Source organism: Mycetomoellerius zeteki, unplaced genomic scaffold, assembly GCF_001594055.1.
Source record: "Mycetomoellerius zeteki isolate Tzet28-1 unplaced genomic scaffold, Tzet1.0 scaffold15, whole genome shotgun sequence".
In the NCBI taxonomy this organism is placed as follows: Eukaryota; Metazoa; Arthropoda; class Insecta; order Hymenoptera; family Formicidae; genus Mycetomoellerius; species Mycetomoellerius zeteki.
The window spans coordinates 244,215-270,141 of record NW_017256447.1 but is presented as its reverse complement, the minus strand read 5'-3'; the positions used below and the strand labels follow the sequence as shown (position 1 = coordinate 270,141).

The 25,927-nt window shown below is 37.9% G+C and overlaps 1 protein-coding gene across 1 annotated transcript in view; it reads left to right on the top strand.

Moving 5' to 3' along the window:
* The window catches only part of LOC108720418 (LIM domain only protein 3), a 117,220-nt gene that overhangs the window by 43,617 nt on the left and 47,676 nt on the right, over positions 1 to 25,927 (top strand). The window contains exons 2-4 of the mRNA XM_018444416.1: positions 19,485 to 19,581; positions 20,352 to 20,489; positions 21,323 to 21,448. Of these exons, the coding sequence (XP_018299918.1) occupies positions 19,493 to 19,581; positions 20,352 to 20,489; positions 21,323 to 21,448 (353 nt within the window). The 5' untranslated portion in view covers positions 19,485 to 19,492. The remainder of the gene's footprint in view (positions 1 to 19,484; positions 19,582 to 20,351; positions 20,490 to 21,322; positions 21,449 to 25,927) is intronic.

The following is a 25,927-nucleotide window of genomic DNA, read 5'->3' as shown; positions in this document are numbered from 1 at the left end:
GTTCGTGCCATGTTTCCTAATACCTGAGAACTCGTTTTCCCGAGAGGAAACCTTTGCTGACGCCACTCGGCTTATCTTTAGTTTCTATTATTATTGTTTTTGTTTTTTGAAATATGATATATATACAGATACCAGTAGAAAATACTAAATCCAGCTTTCAGTATTGATAACTCATAAATTTGACGGTACGCGCCGCACAGTGCGGGATATCAATTAAAAAACTCTGTCAAACGTGTGGTACTTGAAAAATACGCTCTGATAGGAGATTAAACGGATGTTATGAAAATATTTCCCGTGTAACGCGCCGAGAGAGATGTAACACATCGAAAAATACTCACTGTTGTCGGCTCTTCAAATGTTTGCGCTGCGTAATTTTTTGAAATTTTATATCACCTTCATATAAAGGAAATCAAACATATCTGTAAACCTCAGCAAATATTTTCAAGCCACGAGGAGATCTCCATACAGTTTCAATCTCTAAAATTCAATAATCCAATCGAGCGAAAAATTGAAATACTTGTACCAATGAGAATATTACGAGAGAAGTTTACGAGTTGCGATTACCTTCCTATCGCAACTGCAGGAGGATTGGCGTTCTTGCTAACATTGACGGTAGCTTTGCACGATAAAGCTAACGACGCAGCCAACAAAGCTGGGAACGGTGTTGCCTTAATATAGACGGGCTTATCGTTCTTTTTCTTGTTCGTCACGATCCTACGACGCAAACTGTTCGATAAACACCGTAGGGCAATGCCAGGAAATCCGGCCGTAAACTGGAAAAAAGTCTTGCCGCATTAATTGGAATTCTGGTAGTTACATTCAATAGAAAAGCACAAATCAGACACTCGTAGTTAAATCTATCAATCGAGATAACCAGAAATTCAATTATGATAATCAGAATTCTCATGCATATGATCAGAATTCATTTTGTTTGTACTTCTTGTTGCTACAAGAATCTATGATACAGGAATCTCAAGCGTGATGAGCAAATAGTTTTGACATTTTAATAACTACTTTGAGCATCCTACATAAAAACATATTTTGATAGTCCAATAAAATTATTTTAAGATCTGTATCTAATTAAATTTTTAGATATTTCAGTAAAACCGTCCTTTCAGTGTCCAAAACCATCAGTTTAGTTTAGATTAATCATAGAAAAATACAATTTTTACATTATCATCAGATCTAATTAAGTTAATCAGAAAATAAAAAACCGCCTAACTCGCAAAAGTGCTAATAACAGTTCAGTGTATCAAAACATGTTTTCTCTCTTCCTCTTCTGACAATGAGACAAACTGTATTTAGTTCTCGTGTTGGCAATCATGATGACTGATTTAATCATCAATTAACTTAACTGGAGAATGATGAAAGAGACTCTAATTCACATTCGCGCGTAATCATAAATTACAGTGCCGGTGTTGTTTATCGTACAGCGTCATTTCAAACGGTTGTTTAACCCTTTTCGCGTGCCATCAAACCGGCTTGCAACGCAGACTGATAACGTCATGACAGTGAATGCTGTCACTGTCACGTGCGTCACGGCGAAGAAAGGGATGTTTGCGCTTCGCGGGGCAAAAACTGGAGGCCACGTCACGACGACGGTATAACAGCTTATCGGCCCGGTGCGGTACATTAAGCACGGCCGTTACCGACTCCACCGCAAAACGGGGATCGTCCTGGGCGTTAGGCGAGGGGCGGCGGCGAGGGAGAGGGAGGGGTGTCGAGAGATTATCTTGTCGTATTCAATATTCCTATGGAACGTTCGGGATGATAAATCGTCCTCGCCGATAGAAAAGATGCGTCGAAGCCACATTTCGGAACCATCATCCGCTCCGCCACGGTTCGCTTCATAGTTTATACAGGGTGTCCGCCGAAGTGCGTGAGAATAATAGTGCTCGGGTCGTACACTAGAATAAAAGTACCAACTTTTTTTTCCTGTGATAAAACATGATCTGCAACTGGCACATTAAAAAATGTTTCATTTTGGTGCCGTTGCATTTTTAAAATTAAATTTCGGTAATTCGAGCTAAATTTTTCGCCGAGACAAAGGCGCCATCCCGTCACTGCGTATAACCGTGCCGCCACGGAATTTTTATATCTGATCTTCCTCATGTCTCTCTCCTGGCGGAGAGAAAGACTTGCGATACCTCGAAACGAGAAGTCGCGGAAATCATGCGGGTGCGAATGCGTCCACCAAGAAATCCCGCGGGTATCAGTATAATAAAACCATTAGAGTGATCCTCGTGCGTGCATTCAAACCGTATAAATATCCGGCACAATCCCTCGCGCCGTTTCCAACTTCTGTGTAATGTTAAACTTGCGATAAATCCGAAGTGCCCCGGGAACGGGCGTATCTTTTGCCCACCGCCGCCGGCGCGAGACGCGGCGTCCGTCGACAATAGTTCCTCGGCCGCCATACGTGAAGTGTGCGGAACCCCTATGGCGCTGTCGCTCGTATTACGCGCGATATTTTTTTTCCGCCCTCTCCCGCACTCCGCCGCACTTTCGAGGTTCTATTATTTTATGTGCATTCGTCGCGAAAACAATAACTCCGCTGACCTGACTTTCTCGAATAGCGACTCACTCGCTTGGCGGAGGTTCCGTCGTTGATCTTCCTCGAACGTGATATTTCGCGGTGGCGTTTATCGATAAGAAGCATACGCGAAACAGCAGCTTTGTAGATCTTGTTTAAGCCTTCAGAGCTGACGTTAAAGACTGTAACACAATTACTATATTGACGCTAGATCTATAAAACCTATATAATTTATGTGAATTAACTTGTAATTAAAATATATGGATTCTGGTGATGCTGGAATGTTTTCCTAATTTTTAAATAACATAATAATTTAGAATTTTATTACTGCTTAGGGCCTTTATTTCTGATTTGTTGGGTTTTCACATTACGGTTTTAAAAGATACTGTATTTAACATTGTTTAAAATTTTATGTTTCACAATCTTATTTTTTACAACTTTATTCTATTCATATAGGCTAATTATCGTACTATATTTATGATAAGTTCAAGTGTTGCAATTTTTTACATTTAAAAAATTTGTGAAACTTCTAAAACTAATACTAAAAAACTTTAATGGGTTCCAAGGACCCGTATGCTTCTTTAATGTCACAAAAAATAGGTATGTTTCATCATTATGAGTTAAAACAATACTGAATAATTTCAAGGAATCAAAATAACATAACTCATAAAAGAGAACAAATACTAACAATAACTATGTATTTTAATAAGAGAATATAGCATAAAGAAAATTGAATTGTTTGACATTTTTGATAAAGAGATTTATAATTGAGTGGGTTCAATCAATAGACTCACTGTCAGCTCTGGAGAGTGAAAGAATTTGCGACATTATAGAATTCAGTAAAATCTTGCATTAAATGTAGTCATTGAATCACTTATTTCAAAAAGTGCTTTGTTTCAAAATTGTCAAAAGCAGTAATGTCATTTCCTTATAAACCATACTTTTTTTATAATGGACATTTATATAGAAAAGACCTCAATTTAATTACTGATTTATACATAAGTCAATAGAATGATAATAAAATATTTTTATGTAATTGTATTTATGTTAAAATATATTTTTTTTTATTTCGTAAAAAATAATAATTTTAAAATAAGATATCCTTTCTGAAATCAGTAATTCGAACTCCAATAAATGTATAATGAATAAACTCGCAGTTTGTATGTTAAAAATTTACTTGAAAAAAATCGCTTAAAAATTTATGTTCATATATGGAGAGATGGAAGTTTATCTTGTATCCTGTGATATATCGTTTCATTCCCTCTCCGCATATTTCTTGCATTCACTTAGTCCCTACTGAGACTAACAAAAGGACTGGTCATCAAGATCCTAAGCAAAGGCTGACCAAGCAACGGCCTGCTGGGTAGCCACGTGTAAACGTGTACATAATTATCGGGGAGTATACTAGGACGATGTGATGTCAGCAATGGTCATTTGCCGCTATCGGCTGGCTCGCAGACTATCTCCTAGCTATTCTATCCTCGCCTGTCCTCCTACCCCTGTGTGCCATACCCTGTATTTTGCTTCGTGTGAGACAGAGACGGACGGATTAATCGAAGTAACCATTGGTGATTTCGACCGCATTATTAACGACTAATTAATATCATTATTGCATACAGAATTTCCATATAATTAACACGAGATTTTTTGTGCGTTTATACTTATGATCCGAATATACCAACTCTTTGCCATCGAGACGAAGTTTCTTCGCGACGTAATTTAAGAAAATCTTTAGATTAATTGAATTCAAGAGAATCTTCCCTTTCTAAATTGAAGTAATTCGAATGTTATCCTAAGTCGTTCTTTCCAGAATCAACAAGTTCAATCCGGAACGCTGTAACACTCGTCGCTTTCTCCGTAAGACCGTGGATGCACATAAATTCCTCCCTTTGCTCTTCGTGCTTTTACAGACTCTTCCCGAGCAGCGATATATCACGGTGCACGGCAGCGGCCTGACGTTCCCTGTCACCGGTTTAATCGAGCACCACTCGGATTAAGTGTTCTCGTTCGCGACCGACCACGTCCTAACTGGTTGCTGTCGAAACACATAGACAGCGACTACGAAGAATAGCTAACGCCCTGCTCTCTTTCTCTCTCTCTCGCTCTCTCTCTTTCTTTCTCTCTCTTCCTTCTCTCCATAATCTTTGCCCTTTATGTCGATCGTTTACTGCTAACTTGTTCAAAACTCGATTTTTCGCAATAAAGACTAAGATCGATAGCGCGATGATAAAACAAAAAGGTTCACTATCGGTCAAGCGTTTTCTTTTAATATCATTTAATTCTCAGCAAGAGAAATAAATTGAAATTGTCGGTATCATACGTACTATACACTTTTATATTTATAACGTCAAATTATGCCCAATTTGAAATGGTTTTAATCATTTCTCTATATCTTGCCATGCCTATTCAATATATCGATAATAATTTAACTAAAACAATGGAGTTAAAAAATTTAACTCAAGAAATGTATTAAATTAACTCAAATTTAATTTATTATTTACTAACAAGAAAACACATGAAAGTGCTGTCTCCCCCTCCGATTTTTATGAGCTTTTATGTTGTTTTGTAGACAAAAATAAGAGACATATTTTTTAAACATACCCAGTCGCACTTTTAGCGAGTGAAATATCGCTTAGAAGAAAATCGGTTTTTTCTTTCAAAGTGAATATCGTCGAAAGTATAAGAGATAAAAAAAATGTTTAAAATAAAAGTTGAATGGTTTTAAGAATATTTAATAATTATAATGTAAAAGAAATTCTTTAATTTTTATTTTTTATAAATAAAAATGTTTTATTTAAACAAATTTTAAAAAATTATTATTATAAAATACTCTTGAAACCATTTGACTTTTATTTCAAACATTTTCTTCTATCTCTTATACTTTCAACGATATTCATTTTAAAAGAAAAGAAAACATTCTTCTAAAAAAAATTCTTTTAAATGATATTTTCGTTTCCTAAAAGTACACGTATAAAAAAAATACATATTCTTTATTTTCATCTCAAAACAACATATTAAAAACTCCTCAAAATCGAAGGGGAATACTTCCACGTGTTTCCTTACATGTAAGTGTACATATTAATATTGACTTTAATAACTAACCATAGAAATGGATTGATTCACATTTTGACACACATGTTAAAAGTAATAAAATGTTATTGAACTCAAGGGATTGGGTGACCATTGCTCCTTTCATATCTATCGCAGTGATGTATCACTCCATTTAGCGCGAATCTTTAAAAAATAACTTATATTTTTACAGAATCGGATATGTATAAATTCATACTGAAATATTATGAAGCACTAAGATCTAGCTCAGATCGAAAAGGTATTTTAGTTGTGTTATTCACACATTAATTTAATGTTGTTTATATTTTAATTGATTGTTACCCCTCTGTCTGTTTGCGTAATCAGATTTTTACTCCCTCCATCTGCTAATTTGGGTCTTTTTGTCCAGCCGAAGCTTTTTTACTGTTCTAAGTTTTCAAAAAAATTCAGAGTTATTTTTCAATTCTATTATATTACTAAGTTTTTTATCAAAATGTTAAAACCTTTATTTAATAAATTTGAAATTTGAGTAAAAATGAAGGTGAAATTTAAGAGTGAAATTTCGCTTGTGCCAGAAAAGATTCAGATTGCAGACAAAAAAGATTAATTAGACATCGCTTATAACATTGTTTCTAATGCAGTAGAACGCTTATTTTAATTTAAATTTATATTATGTATCGTTTTAGGTTAATAAATAATTAACAGCGAACAATAATTTGAAATAATAATTCCATTTTGCAAAATTCGGATCAAGCGTCGGAAAACGGAAAATGGGAAGATTGTTCGAGAAACGTGGACCCTTTTGACCGTGGCGTAAACCGCTTCTATGTTATTTACGTTAGCTGTTAACGGCTACGATTTCCGGAGCGGCCCTAACTCACGTGCAACGACCAAGAATATGTCCCAAGTGTCCGGACCTTCGTCTTACTGCGGACAGACCGCCTCGAATGAGTTACTTGTGATCAAGCCTCAACTAGAATAGAGAACCCGAGTTAATCTCACGTGCCGCATCAGACGCCCACGCCGCCTTCGCCGAAATTTGTACAAAGCGTGGAATTTATCCCCGCAATGCCAAACAATTCGAGGAATGTTCCTCTCTCTTTCTCCCTCTCTCTCAGCTAGAATAAATTTAATAATGATTTAATTAGCATTCCTACGCTTACAGTTATTCGCTTTCAGTATAACGGTTACCTACGAATTGAAATCATTTCGGTATCATCCGAAGGTTAAGAACGGAAGAGAGAGGAAAGCAGCGTGCGGATGAAGAATCGTCGGCGAGCAACAACGCGAGCGATACGCGGACGCCGCAACAGAATCGCCGGCTCGTTTCTGTTACAGCGACGGGATCGCCACGCGCGTTATCTTGCAGTGAAACATTAATAATAAAAGTTTTCGTTTATTGTCTCGCGAACGACAAACCGGCCGCCGTTAGGGGAGGAGGGACACAGGCTCTGGCGACGCTGTATAACTACGCGGTTACGGCCACGTTTTGTCTTCGTCATGAATACCCCCTTATCTTCGGGCGAGTCCATCATCGCGGGACGGTTTTGTCCCCGGGCGCGTTTCGCCGTAGGAACCTGTCTGCTGGAATTGTAAGGAGACAGGAAGCGCAGCGTCTGGACGTGTCCGCCAGTCGGAAAATATTTCGAAACGTCGATCAGAGCCAGGCGGAACGAGGGTCGAGAGCAGTCGGGTACAAACGACACGGGAGTCTGGTTGTTAAACTAATGCGTCGATGCATCCTCTCCTCCCTGTATCTCTTCCCTGCCGAGGGTTTTGTCGCTTACTCTTCCACCCCCGTCCGCCCTCCTAAGTTACGCGACATGTCGTATTTTTTCAACTACAACGCGTTTTTTTCTACACAAAAAGGACGATTTTGCTCAAGTATCTAAAAATTTATATTTACATATAAATATTATTACGCATCAAAACCTGCTTTGACTATAAAACATGGCATTCTTTCTTATTTATGTTTAAATCTTTCTTGGTTTATTTCACTTAATGTTGTTAATCTAAAAATTTAGATAGATATAAATTTGAAAATAATTTTATCGGACCAAGTTGATTACTAGAACGTCAATACTTTTTATAGTACTGATCATCAGGTTTGAATGTGTCCTACATAATTATTTTATTTATAATCCAACAAAATTATTTTCAGATCATCTGCATTTTAGATCTAAATTTTTAGATGCTTTAGCAAAATTGTTCTTTCCATGTAGAAATATCCCAGCAAACATTAACAATAACATAACTGTTAATTATAATTTCCCATTCAATAATACTGTTATGTTTTAATTGTTACTTGTTATATTACAATTATATCGTTGGCTGGAAAATTATAACAGTCTTGTTATTATTAATTGATGTTGGGATCTACCGTGATAAGAATAAAATTCATCAACTTTTTTCATGGCGGACTGTGTCTTCCTCTTTGAGTCGCAAATAGATCTTATTCCTTCCGCCAAGTTTCCTCCAATTAATGTCACTGATTGGTTCTTCGTCCGTTGCGCGACCGGCCGTAACAGGCCGAGATACACTAACATATATCGAGTATGCATGTGCAAATGAGAGACTAGATTAGTTACCGTCGGTTTCGCTCGATGTGGAACGGCACGAGACTGATCACAGGCTACGTTTCTCAGCTGACCGCAGCTTCCCGCCGGCCAGTGCTTACTACGTCCGGTAAAGGGACGCGATGTAAATCAGTCTAGCAGCCTGCACTGGCCGCACATTAAGTTGCCTCGAGGTCTGTCAAGGGGGTGGGATGATCCGAGTGCCATCTTCCGACTAAAATCACGTGCCCCAGAACCAACACCGATCAACAAGCGGCCGATACATTCCGAATTAATATCGTATGAATACGCGGAATACAATCTATTTATTTCGTGATTATGACACCTAAGAAGGACAATTCGCCCGTACTTTCCATTGAGCGAGTATCATCGGGCACGTATGTGGTAGGAGACCGATCGATCGTTAAGTTGGCGCCGGCTGCCGGGGACACTTACAAATTAGCCAATCAAGTTCTAATCCCTTTACGATTTACCCCAATCAGCCCGCATCCAGCCACAAATACTTTAATCCCTCCATTAATCCTGCAAGATAAAAGTTTCCGGAGTAGTTACGGACCCTTTGTCGTCGCCACGGTCAGCAGTATCAGTTCAAGAGGATCGAATGGCGAACGGCAGCGATAGTTCTCAATCCCTATTATTAGTGAAATAAGCGATCGTCATGAGTAATGACTATCAAAATGCGTACTTTGATGAATGCCGAAGTATTTTTCCATCTATCGCTCCCTTACTTAAAAACTAAAACACAACTAAAAAACATGATTTTAGAGTTATTATCATGAATAAATTAAGTAAACCCCATCAATCATCAAAAGTAAACTCACTTAAAATTATAAAAAATCATCAAAATTGTCATAACTAAAAGAATGGTTTAAAAAAAAATCAAAACTGTCACAATTCGATAAAGGTTGGTTTTCTAAGGGTTGTAAAACGAAAATAACAAAAATTACATTTGATCTTGTTAAAAATATATTCTATTTGTTGATACTATTTGATTATTTAATAATTTTCTGTCGAGTTGAAAAATAGTTTTTCCCCTTTCCTGGAAACTTAATTTCTTGAGTTTCTGTCTTTTAAAGTAAGGGAGCGATATCATTGTAAAAAGAAAAAATGAATTCCTCCTTTAATTTTGTTAGTTCAAAATGTAATCTTCAGACTCGATTCTCGAAAAAATGTTCACTTTAAGTTAATTGCGTTTGAGGTATTTTTCAATTTTTCATGGCAAATGTGTACGCTTTTGCAAAGTGCTTTAATTACGAAATAAAATTGAAATATAGAGAACGCAGAATTTTTCCGTATACTAGAATGTTTCTTTTCTCCTAGATTGTGCATGTCTCGCATTGCGCAACGTGATCTTCTATCGCGGACATTTCCGCATAGCGTCGGGACGCCGGTATCTCTTCGGGGTGGTCATCCAGTTTATTTACGCGTCCGCTTTGCGGATCGAAAAACCCAAAAAGGAGTAAAGCGGCTCCGTGAGAGCGGATGGACCGGAGCGGCGCGAGCGGAGGTGCGAGCGTCGCTGGAATTTATACTCCGCGTCGTCGTGGCCGTCCCCGGGCAATTTTTTTTCAACCTCAACCTCGAGCAAAACCCCGCGGTCCACTGTCCCCTGCCTACTCCCATCTCGCTCGCGCTACCGACGGCTATATACAGAACGCTGGACAAACAACAATAAATACATTTTCCCAGGCCGGGTGGCAAACCCGGTGAGGGGTAGAACTTCCATGCGAGCACGTACGGGCATAGCTTAGCGTAATCTGACTGCACACCACCCCATTTCAGCCACCGACCCTCCGCGCCAGGACGCACGCAACCCCCGTTGTCCCCTCCGTCCCCTAATCCCCCTTTTCGTCCGCCGTCCTCACCGTACCGCTGTCAGGAGACTGCAAGCTCCCATACCGTAGAGACAGAAACCGGCGAGGGGGTGAAAGGAAGAGAGATGGGGACCGGGGAAAAAAAAGATAAATACAAGAGCCGACAACGCAGCGGGGAGTTAGGTGGCATCACCACCTGACGAAAGAATTCCGCGACCTGACCAGAATTTCATTAGCCGTGGTCTGGCGAGAGAACACGGCGAATGGGAAAGAGAGTTGCGAGGGAGTAAAGGCGGAAAATGGGAGGGGAGAGAATGGAGACGCGTCGGGCGCGTTTATCGGCGCGAAAGAGCTTGTTAAACGGCCCGTTTCACGGTACTGCCTTTTCTTCCTGGCTGTCGGGGGTGTCGGGCAGGTTCAAGCGGGAGAACGGAGATTCGCGCGCGATGACGGCTTAAGGGAAGCGCGTCGTTACGGCAAGAATGAAAACAATTTTCGTTCAAGTGGCATTACATTGTTTCAAACGGTATTCGCCGTTCGTACATCGTAAGGAATAAACGCCAAGTGGAGATATATAGTACAATTTATGTGAACGACGAACGAAAGATTCGAGAGATAGATCACGTATAAGGGTAAATTGTGTAAATTTTTACATTCGTGTTATTCACAATCTTCATTTTGTATCGTTTTTTCAGCAAAATGTATTAAAAGTGTAAGAGTATTTCTTATAACAGTTTAATAATTATAATTAGAAAAATTAGTACTCCCAGTAAACATCAACTAATATAATAATGTAACTGTTAGTTATAATTTTCCACTCAACAATATAAGTGTACAACAACGTATGTAACATATTACATATTATATAACATGTACCAATGATATATTGTTGAATGGAAAATTATAACTAACGGTTCTGTTGCTGTTAGTTAATGTTTGAGTTACATCTTCATTATCAATGAGATAATATAATCACGTTACATCATTACAGAAAGAGAAAGAAAAATATAAGCATATACGGAAAGGACGGTTTTGCTGAAATATTTAAAAATTTAGCTAGATACAGATTTGAAAATAATTTTGTTGGATCAAAGTAATTATGTAGGACGCTTAAATTAATTGTTAGAATATCAAAATTTTTCGCAACATTGCTCATCATTAATTATTCCATGATCCAATAAAATATTTTCAAATCTGTACCTAAATTTTTAGATACTTCAGCAAAACCATTCTTAATTCTGTGTATATTAAATACGTAGTTAATTAGTGTAGATATTTTAAATCAAAGGAGAAAAAAGAAATAATGAAATTAAGAGTCTCTGGAAATTGGATATTACCTAAAGTCAAATAAATTTCGTACTTTACTATACAGAAGGTGAAATATTTCGCATTCTACGCACAATTTCGTCATATTACGAAGAAAATTTAAACGCTACAAGTCGATTTCCCTCTTCGGAACGGAAGTTTAAGTACGCCGCGCGCCGTTCTCAGCGTATCCGGAATATCATGGCGGCTCCGGCCGTTCGGAATGCTAATGCGTGATTACGGCAGCCACGGTCGTAATACGCGAACTTTTTGTGCGGCTCACGTGTGACCCAGGGGCGCTTAAAACATCCCTTAAATTACCCCCATTAGCAAGGGTTGAACGCCGGGTAAACGAGGATTTCACTGGCGCTGTTACGCGAGATTTATTCCGTGGGAAATATTCCTTTCGGACGTTAAATTACGTCGTTATACCGGGGGCTCTTATTCCTCGCGCCCGACGAGTCGATCCAAGTATAAACTTAAGCCGATTTCGCAACGTATTGTACCGCTATCGCGCGTTTTCGCTTACGTATTAAATGTGAAGTAACGAACCGGCAGCGACGGCAGCGGAAGTTATCGCGGCGCAATGAAAGCGACGATTTCGAGTGGGCGACGATATGGGAACTCCTTCACTGAAGTAGTTACAGACACACGTGTGGGAACACTCCTCGGTAATCGTCTGGAAAAATACGACGGTAGCTCTCTATGCAAAAATTGACGCCGATATTATTCAGCGAAGATAATGGCAAAGATACGAAATAAATTATACTCGATAAATAATAGAAATTACTGTGATGGCTTTTATGTATATATATATATATGTGCTTATTTATTTATTTATTTAACTCTTAGTAAACGATTATTTTCCATTTTTTTTATTTGTGTCCCGAGTTAATTTTCATCACTTTAACAAATACATAAAAATTAAGTAGTTCTTACATATAGTATATTTCAATATCTTTGAAAAGTATTTATAAGGTTGTATATTTAAAAGAATTGTATATAGTAAATGTTATTATTAATTTTTTGATGCTCTTAGTTTTTCGAAGAAAATAAATGTACAGACATGAATGACCCAATGGTGTGTACTAAGGGTCAATAAATTATTAGCTACGTTAGTAGAAAAAACAGCTTAGCAATTATTATAAGATTCTTCAATATTAGTCATTTAAATCCAGGAAGAAACTAAGAATGAAATTAACCATATTAAAGAATTTTAAACAGTTGCAAAGCTTTTTATGCTAAACAGCCATTTCCTGAGATTTAATCTCATAAATCGATGACGAACGTTAAATATACCAAGTTTCCATGATTATTATCATTATTACTTTCAATTTATATCAGAATAAACCTATAGAGGTTATTTACAAAGTAAAACATCAATCTAAATTAATCTAATACTAATTATCACATAAATAAAATTAATTATATAACTATATGCTTAATTATTTCAATCCCGCTATTACACGCTCATCGTCATGGAGCGATAGATTTTCTTAATAGATTTTCTTGAAGAGAAGAATTCTGCTGATGGCATCCCGTGTTTCGCACGTAACTAACGGCACGCGGTTCGAATCTTATCTCCCTAATTTCTCGAGAGCGACCATTCACCGTCGGCAACGCGCACCGTCGGCACCCGGGAGACGCTCTCGCGGGCGATTTACGGAATTTAAACAGCCCCCCGGGATAAGGCGGCGGCTTGGCGTTGCGTGGCAGGTCGGATTAGCAGGTTGCCCCCGCATCGGGATAATTCCCTTCGTCCCCTGCCCCGTTTCCCTGCCACCGACTCCCGGCCGCCTCCGCCGTCAGCCTCCGGGGTAGGTTACGTCCTTCCTGCGGGATAAAACAAAACAGCCAGCGGAGTATATTAATGCTCGGCTTAATGTGGCCCGCCTAATTAATGGACCGACTCTCCGGACGCCCGCGCGCTCAGCCGCTCGCCCGTTCTAAAAGTAAGAGATAACGCCGCTGCAGAAGCATTATTAAAGACAAAAGCGCGACCGCGCCGCTCTCGTGCCCCTGGACGAGTGGAAATTTCGGTAAGCGCTTCCTGACGTAAGGGATTTCTCCCCCGCGGGTCGGAGAAGAAAAAGAAAATGGGAGGACAGATGCGGACGATGATGATATATTTATATTAAAGCTATATCGAGTTACTTAAATAAACGAGATTAATAAAATTTATAAAAATAGCATGTCAAATCCTATCTAGAGATTTGTAAAAATAACTGATTCTTTTTATACATGAAAAGAACGATTTTCCTGACGTATATCTAAAAATTTAGTAAGATATAGAGATCAGAAAATAATTATATTGGATTATCAAAAATTATGTGGAACATTCAAATTAGTAGTCACCCCGAGAGAAATGTTTTGTATGATATGTGACTTAAAAAAGTTTCTTACTTTTTAATTGAAAAATTTTGTTGTTCTTATCAAGACTTTTTAAATTAAAAAGTAAGAAAGTCTTATAAGTGACATACATACAAAACATTTCTCTCACTGTAGAGATCAAAACTTTTTGCAGTATTATCATGCTTGAGCGTTCTACTTCAAATAGCAAGGTAGTCAAATAACGTCTTAATGATATTGTTAACGTCAATAAGATATCATTAAAACACCACTTTGCTCTATACTGAGACATAATTTTCAAATCTATGTCTGGTCTAATTTTTATGTTTCAGCAAACTCGTTTCATCTGTGTGCAAATATAATAATAATAACTTAACATTAAAACCGCGGCTGTGCCATTTTTTACCTTGATAGTTTTTCTTTTTCAGTTAATTTATATTTGTACATAGAGCTTTAGATTTTTGAGACTTTTCATAAATAATCACAATTAATTACAAGTATTTTTACTCTTACGGTAACAACCCTCTCTCGTAAAAAGCCAGATTTACCTTGAACCGCGATTAATTTAGACCCGCGGTTCTTAATATGGTGGTGTCGATGATATGTCTCTATTGTAAAATTGGCAGAGAAGACAAGAGGTACTGAATTAAGTTTCCAAGACACTAGGCGCAGCGCGCAGTACTTTCTATTTCTTCAAGAGATCCGGGGGTGGCACTCTGGGAGTGTCATGGATGCTGCTGGGGCGGAGCCTTGAGAGAGTTGCATCGAGACTGCTCGGCTGCGTCGATAAGCAGATCGCCCCCGCCCTACTGTTACGTACTCTTGATTTTACACACCGACGCGTTTCTTATAATATTAGAGACGACTTTTATTGAGATTTGCTCTTACTAAATTTCTTTTCATGAAGGATTCTAATTGTGAGAGTATCTAATTGTAAATCGCCTAGAAATATCAATTCGAAATGAATGATCAAAGCTATGATTTTTTATTAACATCCTTCTTATAACCGTGTCCTTTCGATCGGCTTGAGGAGACGAGCAATCCCCATGACGCTTCCGTTATACTATCGCGATGATAATGACCATTAAGAGCATAGCGACGAGCAACGGCTTGGTCAAGGAGGATACACACATCGACTCTCGTCGACAGGTTAGCGGTTCTCGAACGTGTAGCGGCTAATCGAATTATCGATGCTTTGAGGCTCAGCGTCCATGGATGATTCGATCACGTAGCTGATGAACAGTTCCGGCGGTCAGCGATGCGAGCCGCTTTCGAAGGGAAACCTCTCGTTATGGACTCTCCCCAGTAACGTTTGAGCGAGCTGTTTCCGCCGTGCTCCACTGGCTTCTCAACGACAATAACCGCGGCCGTGTAATTAGTCGCAAAAACCGGCATTGCCGCTTGGAAAAATCGACAATTGGCCATGAATTTCCGGCGGAAGCAGGTTCTTGTAGAATTCCAGTTATCAGGAACTCTAGATATTCGCAAAATAAAGTTATTAAGCTGATCAGAATTATTCAATTTTGAATTTTAATAGAAGTTAGTACTTTATTTGTTTAATTCAAATTTGAGATTGTGTTATTAAGCAGAAACTCTTAGTCTTTTCAAAATAAAGCGAGAACTTTAGTCAGGATCGTGGAATTTTATGGGCTTTCTTCAATAAGCCGTCAATAATAGATTAAAAGTTGGGACTGTTGAGAGTGAGTAGTAACCGAGTCAGTAGTATGTCATTAGGCAAAAATATATCGGTCATCAATAATTGCGCGTGGAAATGATCAAATTCCATTTGTTATGATTTAAAATTTAAATTACGTTATGACTAATTAAAAAGCAATATATTTGCTACTTTATCGAGACAACTAACCAGAGCTGATTGACATAACTTGAAAACTGAACGATCTAATGTAACTTATGCTCGTTTTTATCTCAACGTAGTTTAATTTTAATCGTGATCCAAATAACTCTTCATCGAATTAAAAAAAGATAAAGAATAAGTTGGAAACTAAAGTTAATCTTCATTGATAGAAACGGGCATTATTCTGCAAATTTCCTAAGATTTATGATTTATAATTCTGATTTGTCACCAGTATGATGTAAATGGTGAGAGCCTATGGCACACAAAGAAAATATAATGCAATGAGACGTAAGTAAACGAATTGGCCAATCACATTAGAAAAGGCAATAACACTAGCAGTAGTAAGTCCAAAATGTTAATCTGCTTACTGCTTACGTCTTACTTTTAATTTTAAATTTCTTTAGGTGTCATAATCTCAACAGCGTGTTGTATTTTATAAATTCTTTGGAATGGGACCTAACTTTAAAGAGTAAAACTTGAGCCTGTCTTGAAAAAGAGTGACTCAATTTTTAATCTTCAAGAGTGAGATTTCACTCTTTAGAGTGACAATTCACTCTAAAAGTTTTAGAGGATAGAAAGCCCATTAATGTTGGGATATTAACTTCACACACGCGCAATTTTCCTTGTTTCGTCACGATTCCAGCAGTGTACGCGCGATTTCGGAACAGAAACGGTTAAATCGCGACCAAAGTTAACCGTCGCCGGTCGGAAGAATGACCAAAGGGATGGATGTTCTTTCCCCAAAGGTAAAACCACACCCACCGCACCGATGAAAATCGGTTAAATACAAAGTGGAAATTGAGCGCCAACCTGGCTTGACGGCCGAAGGTTTTCGAGGTCGTCGGCGGAATCCAGGTCGGCGTCCGCAGGAATTTCTGCGGTGAAATTCCAGTGCACGTAACTCCAAATATTTCTGTAGTATCGTAGTTCGTACGAGGGCGGGGAGATTTCGAGTTTCAAAGGAAACACTCTCGCCACTTCCGTTCGCGAGACAACAACGTTTCGCCGTCCGAGGGTCCAACACGCGGCTACTGAGCGGACACATACAGTCGTGACGGAAATTCTGTTGATAACTTCGAAACGCATAGACATGAATCTAAAGCAAAAGCGAATGTACAAAACTTATGTAGGTATACATTCACGAGCGATATAAAAAAAAGTGGGGAAAGATATTCTCAATTATTTTCAATCTGGTCTAATTACATTGGCGAGGTTCGCCAAAAGAGCAACATAAATTTAACATATCGCACCAATCGATATCGCCTAGCGATTATTATGTGGGAAAGTTTATATGCGGGCGGATTTAATAGTTTGCATAATTTACCCCTAGTTAGTTATTCCATTAATCATTACCCCGGGTAGGTGTGTGCACGCCCGCGAATAACAATCGTACTATTATTTATAACGTATTCAATTTATCGGTAACCCGCGGGCGGAGGTAAAGCGTGTAATCGATTCAACTCGATTAATTAACTCGCCCCCACGTATGCGATTGTAACCGAGGTGCCTCGGTGTGCACGGAGGCGTCTCTCGTTACCGTGGACGAAAACTTTCCGCCGTCGCGTTGTGTCGCGCAAAAAACGCACATACACAAACATACATACGCGGGACACGCATTCTACGTATGCGGGTCTCGTCCGCTTATCCGCGACACAAAGGCGTTTAATTAGAAGCGCATCGGAAAACGGGGGCATCATCCGGCATCTGGTTTTTGTTCCTGGCAATTTTCGCGTTCCGCTAAGGCGATACGGATTTTTCATCCCCATCGCCGTTAATAATTAACGGATCAAAGGAATCGTATTAATATTTGCCCCGAAGTCCCCGACCACAAGGAAGATATTAACCCGCGTAATATTGTGTCCATGCTAAGGGTAGAGAGGAGGGAAGGACATATTGAAACCGCACAAACTTCGCTCATAGCATTCGTGGGTATGAGCTCGTAAATATACCGGGTGGCTGAAATCGAACTTGGCGTAGTGCGGCCGGTGGACAACGCCCGAGGAAAAAGACCGACCCGTCAATATGCGTCACATTAACCGCATCAAGACCTGACAATTCAGTATCTTACTATTTATCTAATATGTGTAGGGAGTGTACTATTTAGGAACATGTACTTTGATCATACTAATTGTCGTTTTAACAATAACGACAATGATAGTTTATATTACTTTAATTGAAAAATGATATATAACTGAGTAGCCAACAGGAAAAATTCCATTATTGTAAAAAAAAGAATTAAGTTAAAAAACTTTTTTAATGTTATATTGTTCAAAAATTATAATAAAGTTGTAATTTTTTTTATTGTTAATATAAGGGAGATTGTGATACATGTTACCTTAAGAGGGGGGGATAAACTATTATTTTTTAACAAAAACAATATTCCTACGTTAGAGGACACTATTATTTTTTTAACAATAACAAGGTTTTTAATGACAGTTCAGTTATATTACTTCAGTTGAAACTCTAAGCAACCAAACGTTAAAAATCTCTTTATTGTCAAAAATAATTAGTATATTCCAACGCGTCCCTACACTGCAGTGAGAAAAATGTTCTAGTTGTACCAACAAGAAGTACAAACAAAACGAATTTTAATCATACCAATTCGAATTCTGGTTATCATAATTAACTTTTTGACTACCTCGATTAAAATGTTTGATAGATTTAATTATAAGTATCTAATTTATGCCTTTCTAATTGAATCTGTCAAAATTCAAATTAATGCAACAAAACTTATTTTCCAGTGTGGATACCACAGTTTCCCCTACATTCACAATTAAACATATCGCATCTTTCAGAAAGCGTTCTCTGGAATAATAACATTTACGGAAAATTTGTACGTTCCTGTCGATTCAGTTGAAAGGACGCTGTTCTTTTTCTGTGCAGCCTATGCAAGCGTTATACTATTCTTATACACTTAAAAGAACATCGTGGCTCTTCGAAGGGATACCTAATGTTTATCCAGAGCACGGACAGCGGTTGGCTACCCGAGTCGCTGGGTTGTTTCGGAGCCGGTGGTGCTTAAACGCGCAATAAGTGAAGGAAGAGAGAAGTGTGGGAGGGTCAAACTAATTCGATTCTAAACTCTGACCACATCGCGAGAAAGAGGACGGGACGCTCCGATGCGGGAGGGTTTCGCGGGGGATGAGAAAGGCTATACGCCCGAACGGGCCGAACGGGGTGGACACAGATGGCACTAACCGCGCCGTTAAATTCTCAAACCGTAACTCTAATTACTCATAGACAAGCCGACATTCTAGTGCCAGATGCCGGTGAAACTTGTTAAAAGCACGCGAACGCGATTACTCATTCTATCCTGAATGCCGGCGATTGCAGCCGAAAGTCGATCCGAGACTTTACGGCTGCTCCGGCTTCTGGATCTAAATAACGACATAAAACAGTTTTTATAATAGATAAATGATGTTAAATTAACTGTTATCCATTAACCAATCATCAGAATAAAACCGATATACCAAAGATAAATAAATATAATATCCAAACTATAATAAATTAAAATTGACCGAAAAATGTTCGACAGTTAAATGAAGAAGAGGGCGTATTCGATCAAAGTGGATCTTGATATTTAATAATATTTTTGTGTGACTTTTACAATTTCCGGTTCAAGTAAACTGCGCATTGATTTATCGTTCTTGAAACACGGTTTTAAACTGAAACCGAAATAATATCATGCATAAATTAAATTGACAAGCAATTTAATAATACATATGTTAGAACATCTTAACACACTATAAAAAATTTAGTAACTGAAAATTGTAAGATTCACTAAAAAAATATTATTAGGCACTATAAGATCCGCTTTGACTAAATATACGGATTTCTTCGTTTAATTTTGTTATAATACCAAACCTGACAAGATATAGCGCTGTCAAAAAATTTCCTGAATAAAATTTGAATGTGTTGAACGTAAATTTCATGAGATGTAGTAAGCGTTCGACGCATGGTTTGTACGATGGCGATTAAATCAACATTTCTGTATCATGTTACAGGCGATAAAATGACTATGGATGGGAGCAAGAGCGAACCGGGCAAGAACGGGGCCACTCAACAGGAATGCGCGGGTTGCGGAAAGGCGATTACGGAGAGGTAAGTGTTCCGCTTCGTTTGCGTGACGCAACGCTACATGGTATGTTTCACATCCTACCTTGAAAGAACGTTAACCGTAGGGACGGTTCGCTCAACGGTCGATCCTAATGTCTATCCAACCCCGTAAGTCATCAGAAGTATGAACTGGGTGGGTTAAATTTTTTCTTAATGAGAAGTGAACCGCAGTAAACCTGTGTTGTACAAAATTCGCAATTGATACTTGAAGCAAATAGAAATGTACAATTATGTATATAATTAAAAATGGTGAACGCACGCCAATGTAGTTGCAGAATAGAAGAAACCTGCATTCAATTTCTATTATATAATATTATTATCTTATTATATAATGATATTATATATTTATAAATTATAAATATATATTTCTATTATATAAAATTGTTACATAAAGGAATCTCTTGTCACATATAAAACAAACATACATAAAACAAACTTACATTGAGTAGCATTAATAATATATTCTTTCTTTTCCATTAAAAAAATCTTTTAACCGATAATATCACTCAATTTCTCAAATTTAAATTTATGTGTCAAATTACTATATTGAAGTCACAATCTTCAGTGTGTTATTATTGCATTAATGAAATCAGTCGTAGTTGAAACATATTAAATATTAAATAAATTTTCCGGAGAGAAGAGAAGTCTAAAATCTTATAAATCTAATCTTAAAAAAATCTAAAAGCGTATTTTATATACGTTTAATCACACTTGTATTTTCTATTCACTATCAGATAATAACATTTCTTAAACAGATATCTTCTAAAAGCATTGGACATGTTTTGGCACGAGGACTGCCTCAAGTGCGGATGTTGCGACTGCAGACTTGGCGAGGTCGGTTCGACGCTCTACACCAAAGCCAATCTCATCCTCTGCAAAAGAGATTATTTACGGTAAATAATGAACAAATAATTTAATCGATCGACATCAGTTTCTCGCAAAAATCTTTTCGGCAAAATTTTTGTGTATTCAATACAGCGTTGCGCATCCTGAGTCAGTAAACAGACAGACAGATTGACAAAGCGATTGACGAAAGACGCTATTGCGGAAGGGAGAGAAAATCGAGACGGGTAGCGGCAACAAATCGAATTTTACAGATGAATTTCCCTTATTGAATACATCCATATCCCATATAAACACGAGTGAGAGCAAATAAACTGTGTTGAGATTACGGAGTCCCAAGGGAATACGCGCAGGTGGCGGCGTCCGCACGAGGAACACGCACCGTCGAAACATTGTGGCCTTTATTAATGGCCTAATATTTGAAGACGGTATATTCGTGGTGCCCGTAAGCTTATTGGTTTCCGTCGCCGCACAGGGCGAAACTTTCCGTTCGCTTTCGTCATCGAAAGAACGACTTTTCTTGCGTCATGGCAAAAGTTAGGCTTCTCAATAATATTTTATGGCGATGTTTAACTGCGCGATATAAGGATATCGCGCGAATTTTGATTTAATACAATATAAAAAGTATTGTTTCGCATACGTAATTACTTGATATGTAATACGTACAGCCTTGGCCAGAAGTATAAATACCTCCACAAATTAACGTAAACATTCTAACAAAAAAGTTAAAAAGTCATATTTGTTTGTAACAATTTCAAAATTTTGTTAGTTTTCCATTGAATTTTATTACCGTTTTTTCCGAGAAAATGTAATAAATTGAGAGTGCTTTATACCTATATATGATCAAAGCTAATAAGAGTGCCTCTTTTTTTTTATTTGATAGACTTTTCGGAAATACCGGTCACTGTGCAGCGTGCAGCAAAGTAATTCCAGCTTTCGAGATGGTGATGCGCGCAAGGACCAACGTTTACCACTTGGAGTGCTTCGCTTGTCAACAATGTAATCACAGGTACGTAAGAACACAAATATAACGACACAATCGATTTGATAATTTTCTTTCTCGCAAAAAGGATCTTTTATTTAAATTTAAATTAAAACAGTATTAAGGATTAAAATCGTATTAATCGTATTTTTTTAATTATTGGCGGAATTTCAGAAAATATTTCGCCGACAAAACAAGTTCCGGATTCACGCCGCGTCAAAGTGTGGTCTCGCTTCCGCGGAACCTCCTCTGGCGGTGCTATTATTTTATTAACAATAATGAAAGCTGGTAATTAAACATTCACACCCGGCGGCGCCGACGTCGGCGGCGACGGCAAAGTCGCTTGCTCGAGTATTCCTCGTGGCAGCTCATCCGTATAACAATTTAATTCGAGCCACCCCAGCCGCGCGCGCCTGAGGGTTTGCCTAACTTCTGCAGCACTTCGCAACACTTCGCTTACTTATTCACAACAACCGAGTTAAGCCGAGGCTCGTTCGAAAGCCGGGACTCGAGCCGAGACGCCTCGGCGGATCTGCCGAATGGAGATAATCGGTGTGCGAAGGCTCGAGAGCCCGCACGTCATGCTTTTGCGAGACGCCACGAAGAGGGCAGCCGTCTCTTCTCCATTTCCGTCTCTTTTCCTTTTCGCAAGACAACGAGCAATACTTCTCGCTACACATTTTCAAGTTCTTCTTTTAGAACTTTATAAGAATAGAATCCTATCAAAGAGTCACGATTATTGGAACTGTGTCCGATTGAACGCTCTAGGAAAACTTTGCAAAATAAATACACAAATAATTAATACAGTTTACGAATAAATTACTTGTTTTTAGTAAAATTAGAGTTTGAGAGGGTAAAATGTCGCTGTTTTCGCGACTACCGTCCCCCATTCTACATTACGGTCGGAGTAAACGTTGGTTCGCTCCCCTAATTTGAGACTCTCGAGGAGGATCAATGCCGTAGAGCGAGAAGAATCCGCTCGACGTTTCCTCTCTTGACGAACATAATTGACGCGAGAGCTTCCGACGTGGATGCGAAGGCATTCGGAGACATTCGCGGAGAAGGAAGAGAGAGAGAAAGGGAATGGGAAAGAGGGAGAGAGGACTAGGAAGTCAAAGTTGCGAACTATGCGAGCGACGTGTGGGTGCCTCGAGGTGCACGTCAGATGCAAATCATGCCGACTAATTTCTCGGAAAACTCACGGATCGGAAGGGGGAGAGAGAGAGAGAGAGAGAGAGAGAGAGCAGACGGAATATTCGCGGTGAGAGATACGTCCAAGCATAATAGCACAGCGATAAAGCCGAATGGCCGAATTAATTATACCCCCGTGTCTTTGGTTGTCCAAAACAGTTGAACCATTCGGTGCTAACAACCCTTTGGCTCAGCTAGTTACCAAAAGCGTCCCGTTTTACGTATGTGTTGATTAACTTTGGGAGAGGGAGAATCAGATTAATCTTTTTAGATGTCGACATATTAATATTTTATTTATTCAAATTAAATTCATAAAAAGCCACTCGTATAACCAGGAGGAATAAAACATATAAAGTTTTGGTTTTATGTTTTTTTATTTTATATATTTTTGTTTTTTCAAAAAGGACACAATGCAATTATTTAATTTAATGACGGCGAGCTGGTTTCCAAACGCCGAAATGATTAAATTCCATTTAAACAATTATAATTGCACTTTCTTTCTCTCTCTTTTTAAATATATTTCATCCCTTAATAGTTATTTTATTATCTTAGTTAAATCAACTTAATTGTTCACGCTTATACCACTTCTCTTTCTTTTTTGTTATATATTTATACATACAGGGTGTTTCATGTGAGCGTAACTTAGAATGAATTCAAAACACAACTAAATAACACAAAAAGTTCATATAAATATTTATTCTTTCTGTCCTTGTTTCCTAATTACGTTTTCGTATTTTATTAATTTTTGTTGCAAACTGAACTATCGTAGCGTCTTCATACATTTCTGTTTTAAAAGAAGTCAGTAAGACGTGAAAACGCTAACTCAATTTGTAATAAAAATTAATGATACGTTTGTAACTCGGAAACAAAGTCAAATAGAACAAATAGCTCCGTTTGCATTGCTTCCACTTTTACACTCAGAATATTCGCTTGCTCTCTCTTCTCTACGCTCGAATATATATTTATATCTTGATTTAAGTGCAAAAATTTTTATGCATTTCGAACAACGTAATTAAACCTAATATTTATATAAACTTTTTATATTGTTTTTGTGAATTCATTTCTGATGTCATGTCTATCTTTCGTATCATTATAGAGTTTTCATAAATATATAGTAAATTTATAGATCAATTAAATGCTGCATTTATATCAAACAAGTTATGACAGATTGGAAAAAGGATAGGAAATGGCAAGATCGTTTCTTTATGCTACTTCATGGGGTCGATGACATTTCGGCATTTAATGTCACACCTCGACATTTGCCCGACCTTTCTTGCACCCTATGGCTGTCTAGTCTGAATTGATTCGGGCCGCGAGACCGAAACATTGAAAGCATATGTCGGAGCGCTGGAAGGTACCTACAAATCTCGTATATGTTTGTTTCCATTGATTAATAGATCATTTATAGAATAATGAGAAGTATAAAAAATACATTGAGCGCTATAAAATAACTAATGATAGTTTCCATAAACATTACAAAAGGTGGTCTTTTATAAATTGAAAACCAAATCTCTCACGCGCAAATCACATATACGTTTGTATTTCCATAGACCATTGATGGAATAGAATAATAGATAATGAAAAATATAAAAAATATTAGGTCGGGAATAAAAGTAGTGCTACGAACTTCAAAACCTCGAGGAGCTGTGAGTTTGTTAAAAATGAACGAAATTTAAATTTATAAAAAAAAAGAGTTTAAACTTAAAATTTCTACTTTTCAAAGATCAAATCGAAAAAGACTTTTTGTTGAAAAATCTAAAAGTTCACTGGATACAGATCTGAAAATAATTTTGCAGAATCATCAAAATAATTATGTCAGAAACTAAAAAATGAGCCATACTGCAAAAATTTTGATATTCTAGTAACCAGTTTCTATTTCCAATAAAATCATACTGGTGGTCCAACAAAATTATTTTCAGCTGTGTATCCAGCAAAATTTTTAATCTTTTAGCAAAATCGTTCCTTCCGTGTATATAATACGTTATAAAAGATAGTCTTTTATATAAATCTGTCCCCTGCGATATGATCTCGATCTTGAAACCGGATTCCTTACTAAATGCAGAAACAAAATCGGAGAGTGTAAATACTGTAAATAATCGTCACGAAGTAAAATTTAACTGCCCTTGTCGCAGAGAGCTTGTCGTCGACGCGTGACTATCGAGCGAAGCCGATTACGGGTTAAAGATACGTCGGCGGAAAGTATACTTTCTTTCGCGGTCGATGGTAACGCGCACCCTTAAGGCGAACCATTGGTCAGGGGTCGAAGAGGTTGACCGTACGCAAAAGCGGAAACGGATGTGGCCGTTGGGTCACGCGATCACCACCGAGCCAAGCATAAAACACCTGAGTTGTTTAATCATACGCTCCCGCGATGGAAACCTCGTGCTTCGAGAACTCTGCAAGGGTGAGACCGTCCGATTTCTTTCTCTCTTTTTCCTTCGTTGTACCTACCTCTCGAGGTTGTATCGCGATACGGAAGTGCGGATTACTCATTGACGAGTGGACGTGCAAACGCGACGATAATGAACACCTTGAATTGGACGAATCGTTCGTGATAACCGCGAGTTCAAGTATGAAAATTTAATCCTCCAACTTAACGTACGCAGCACAGGACCCCTGTTAATATCTAACTGCGATAAACTTGTACGATATTTCTATGATAATTACGTGAAAATTTCAATTTATATGCTAATTTTCTTGATACTATCGTCTTACAGGCAACTGTTTCAATTTATTTGCTATTAAATGTAAAAAAATGAGAAGGTGAATGGCACTAAAAAACTATCGGTGCTTGTTTTTGTGTTTATCACGATAAAGCCCATGGCACACAAAAAATTTAAGGTACTAAGACGTAAGCAGTAAAGAAATAAACATTTTTTACTTGCTATTGCTTATATACGTTATAACCTTACGTTCTCTAGTGTGATTGACCGATTCGTTTACTGCTTATGTCTTAAGTTTAACGAGTTTTCTACAATAAGCCGTTGTATCGCTCATATCATTCTAGAGATAAGGCAGAATTATGATTCATAAATCTTAGGAAACTTACATCTAAATCATATTAGATCATCAACAATATTTCAACCAATTAGAGGGCCAGTAATTGTCAGGACAAATAACATTATACAGTCAATCATAATCTAAATTTAAAATCGTAAGTATGGAATTTGGCCATCTCCACGCAGTCACTAATTACTGACTTATTATTGTCTTAGGATTGCTGACTTACTTAAAACTCGCTTTTGATTTTTATCTATTATTAACAGCTTATTGTGTGTGTGTGTGTGTGTGTGTGTGTGTGTGTGTGTGTGTGTG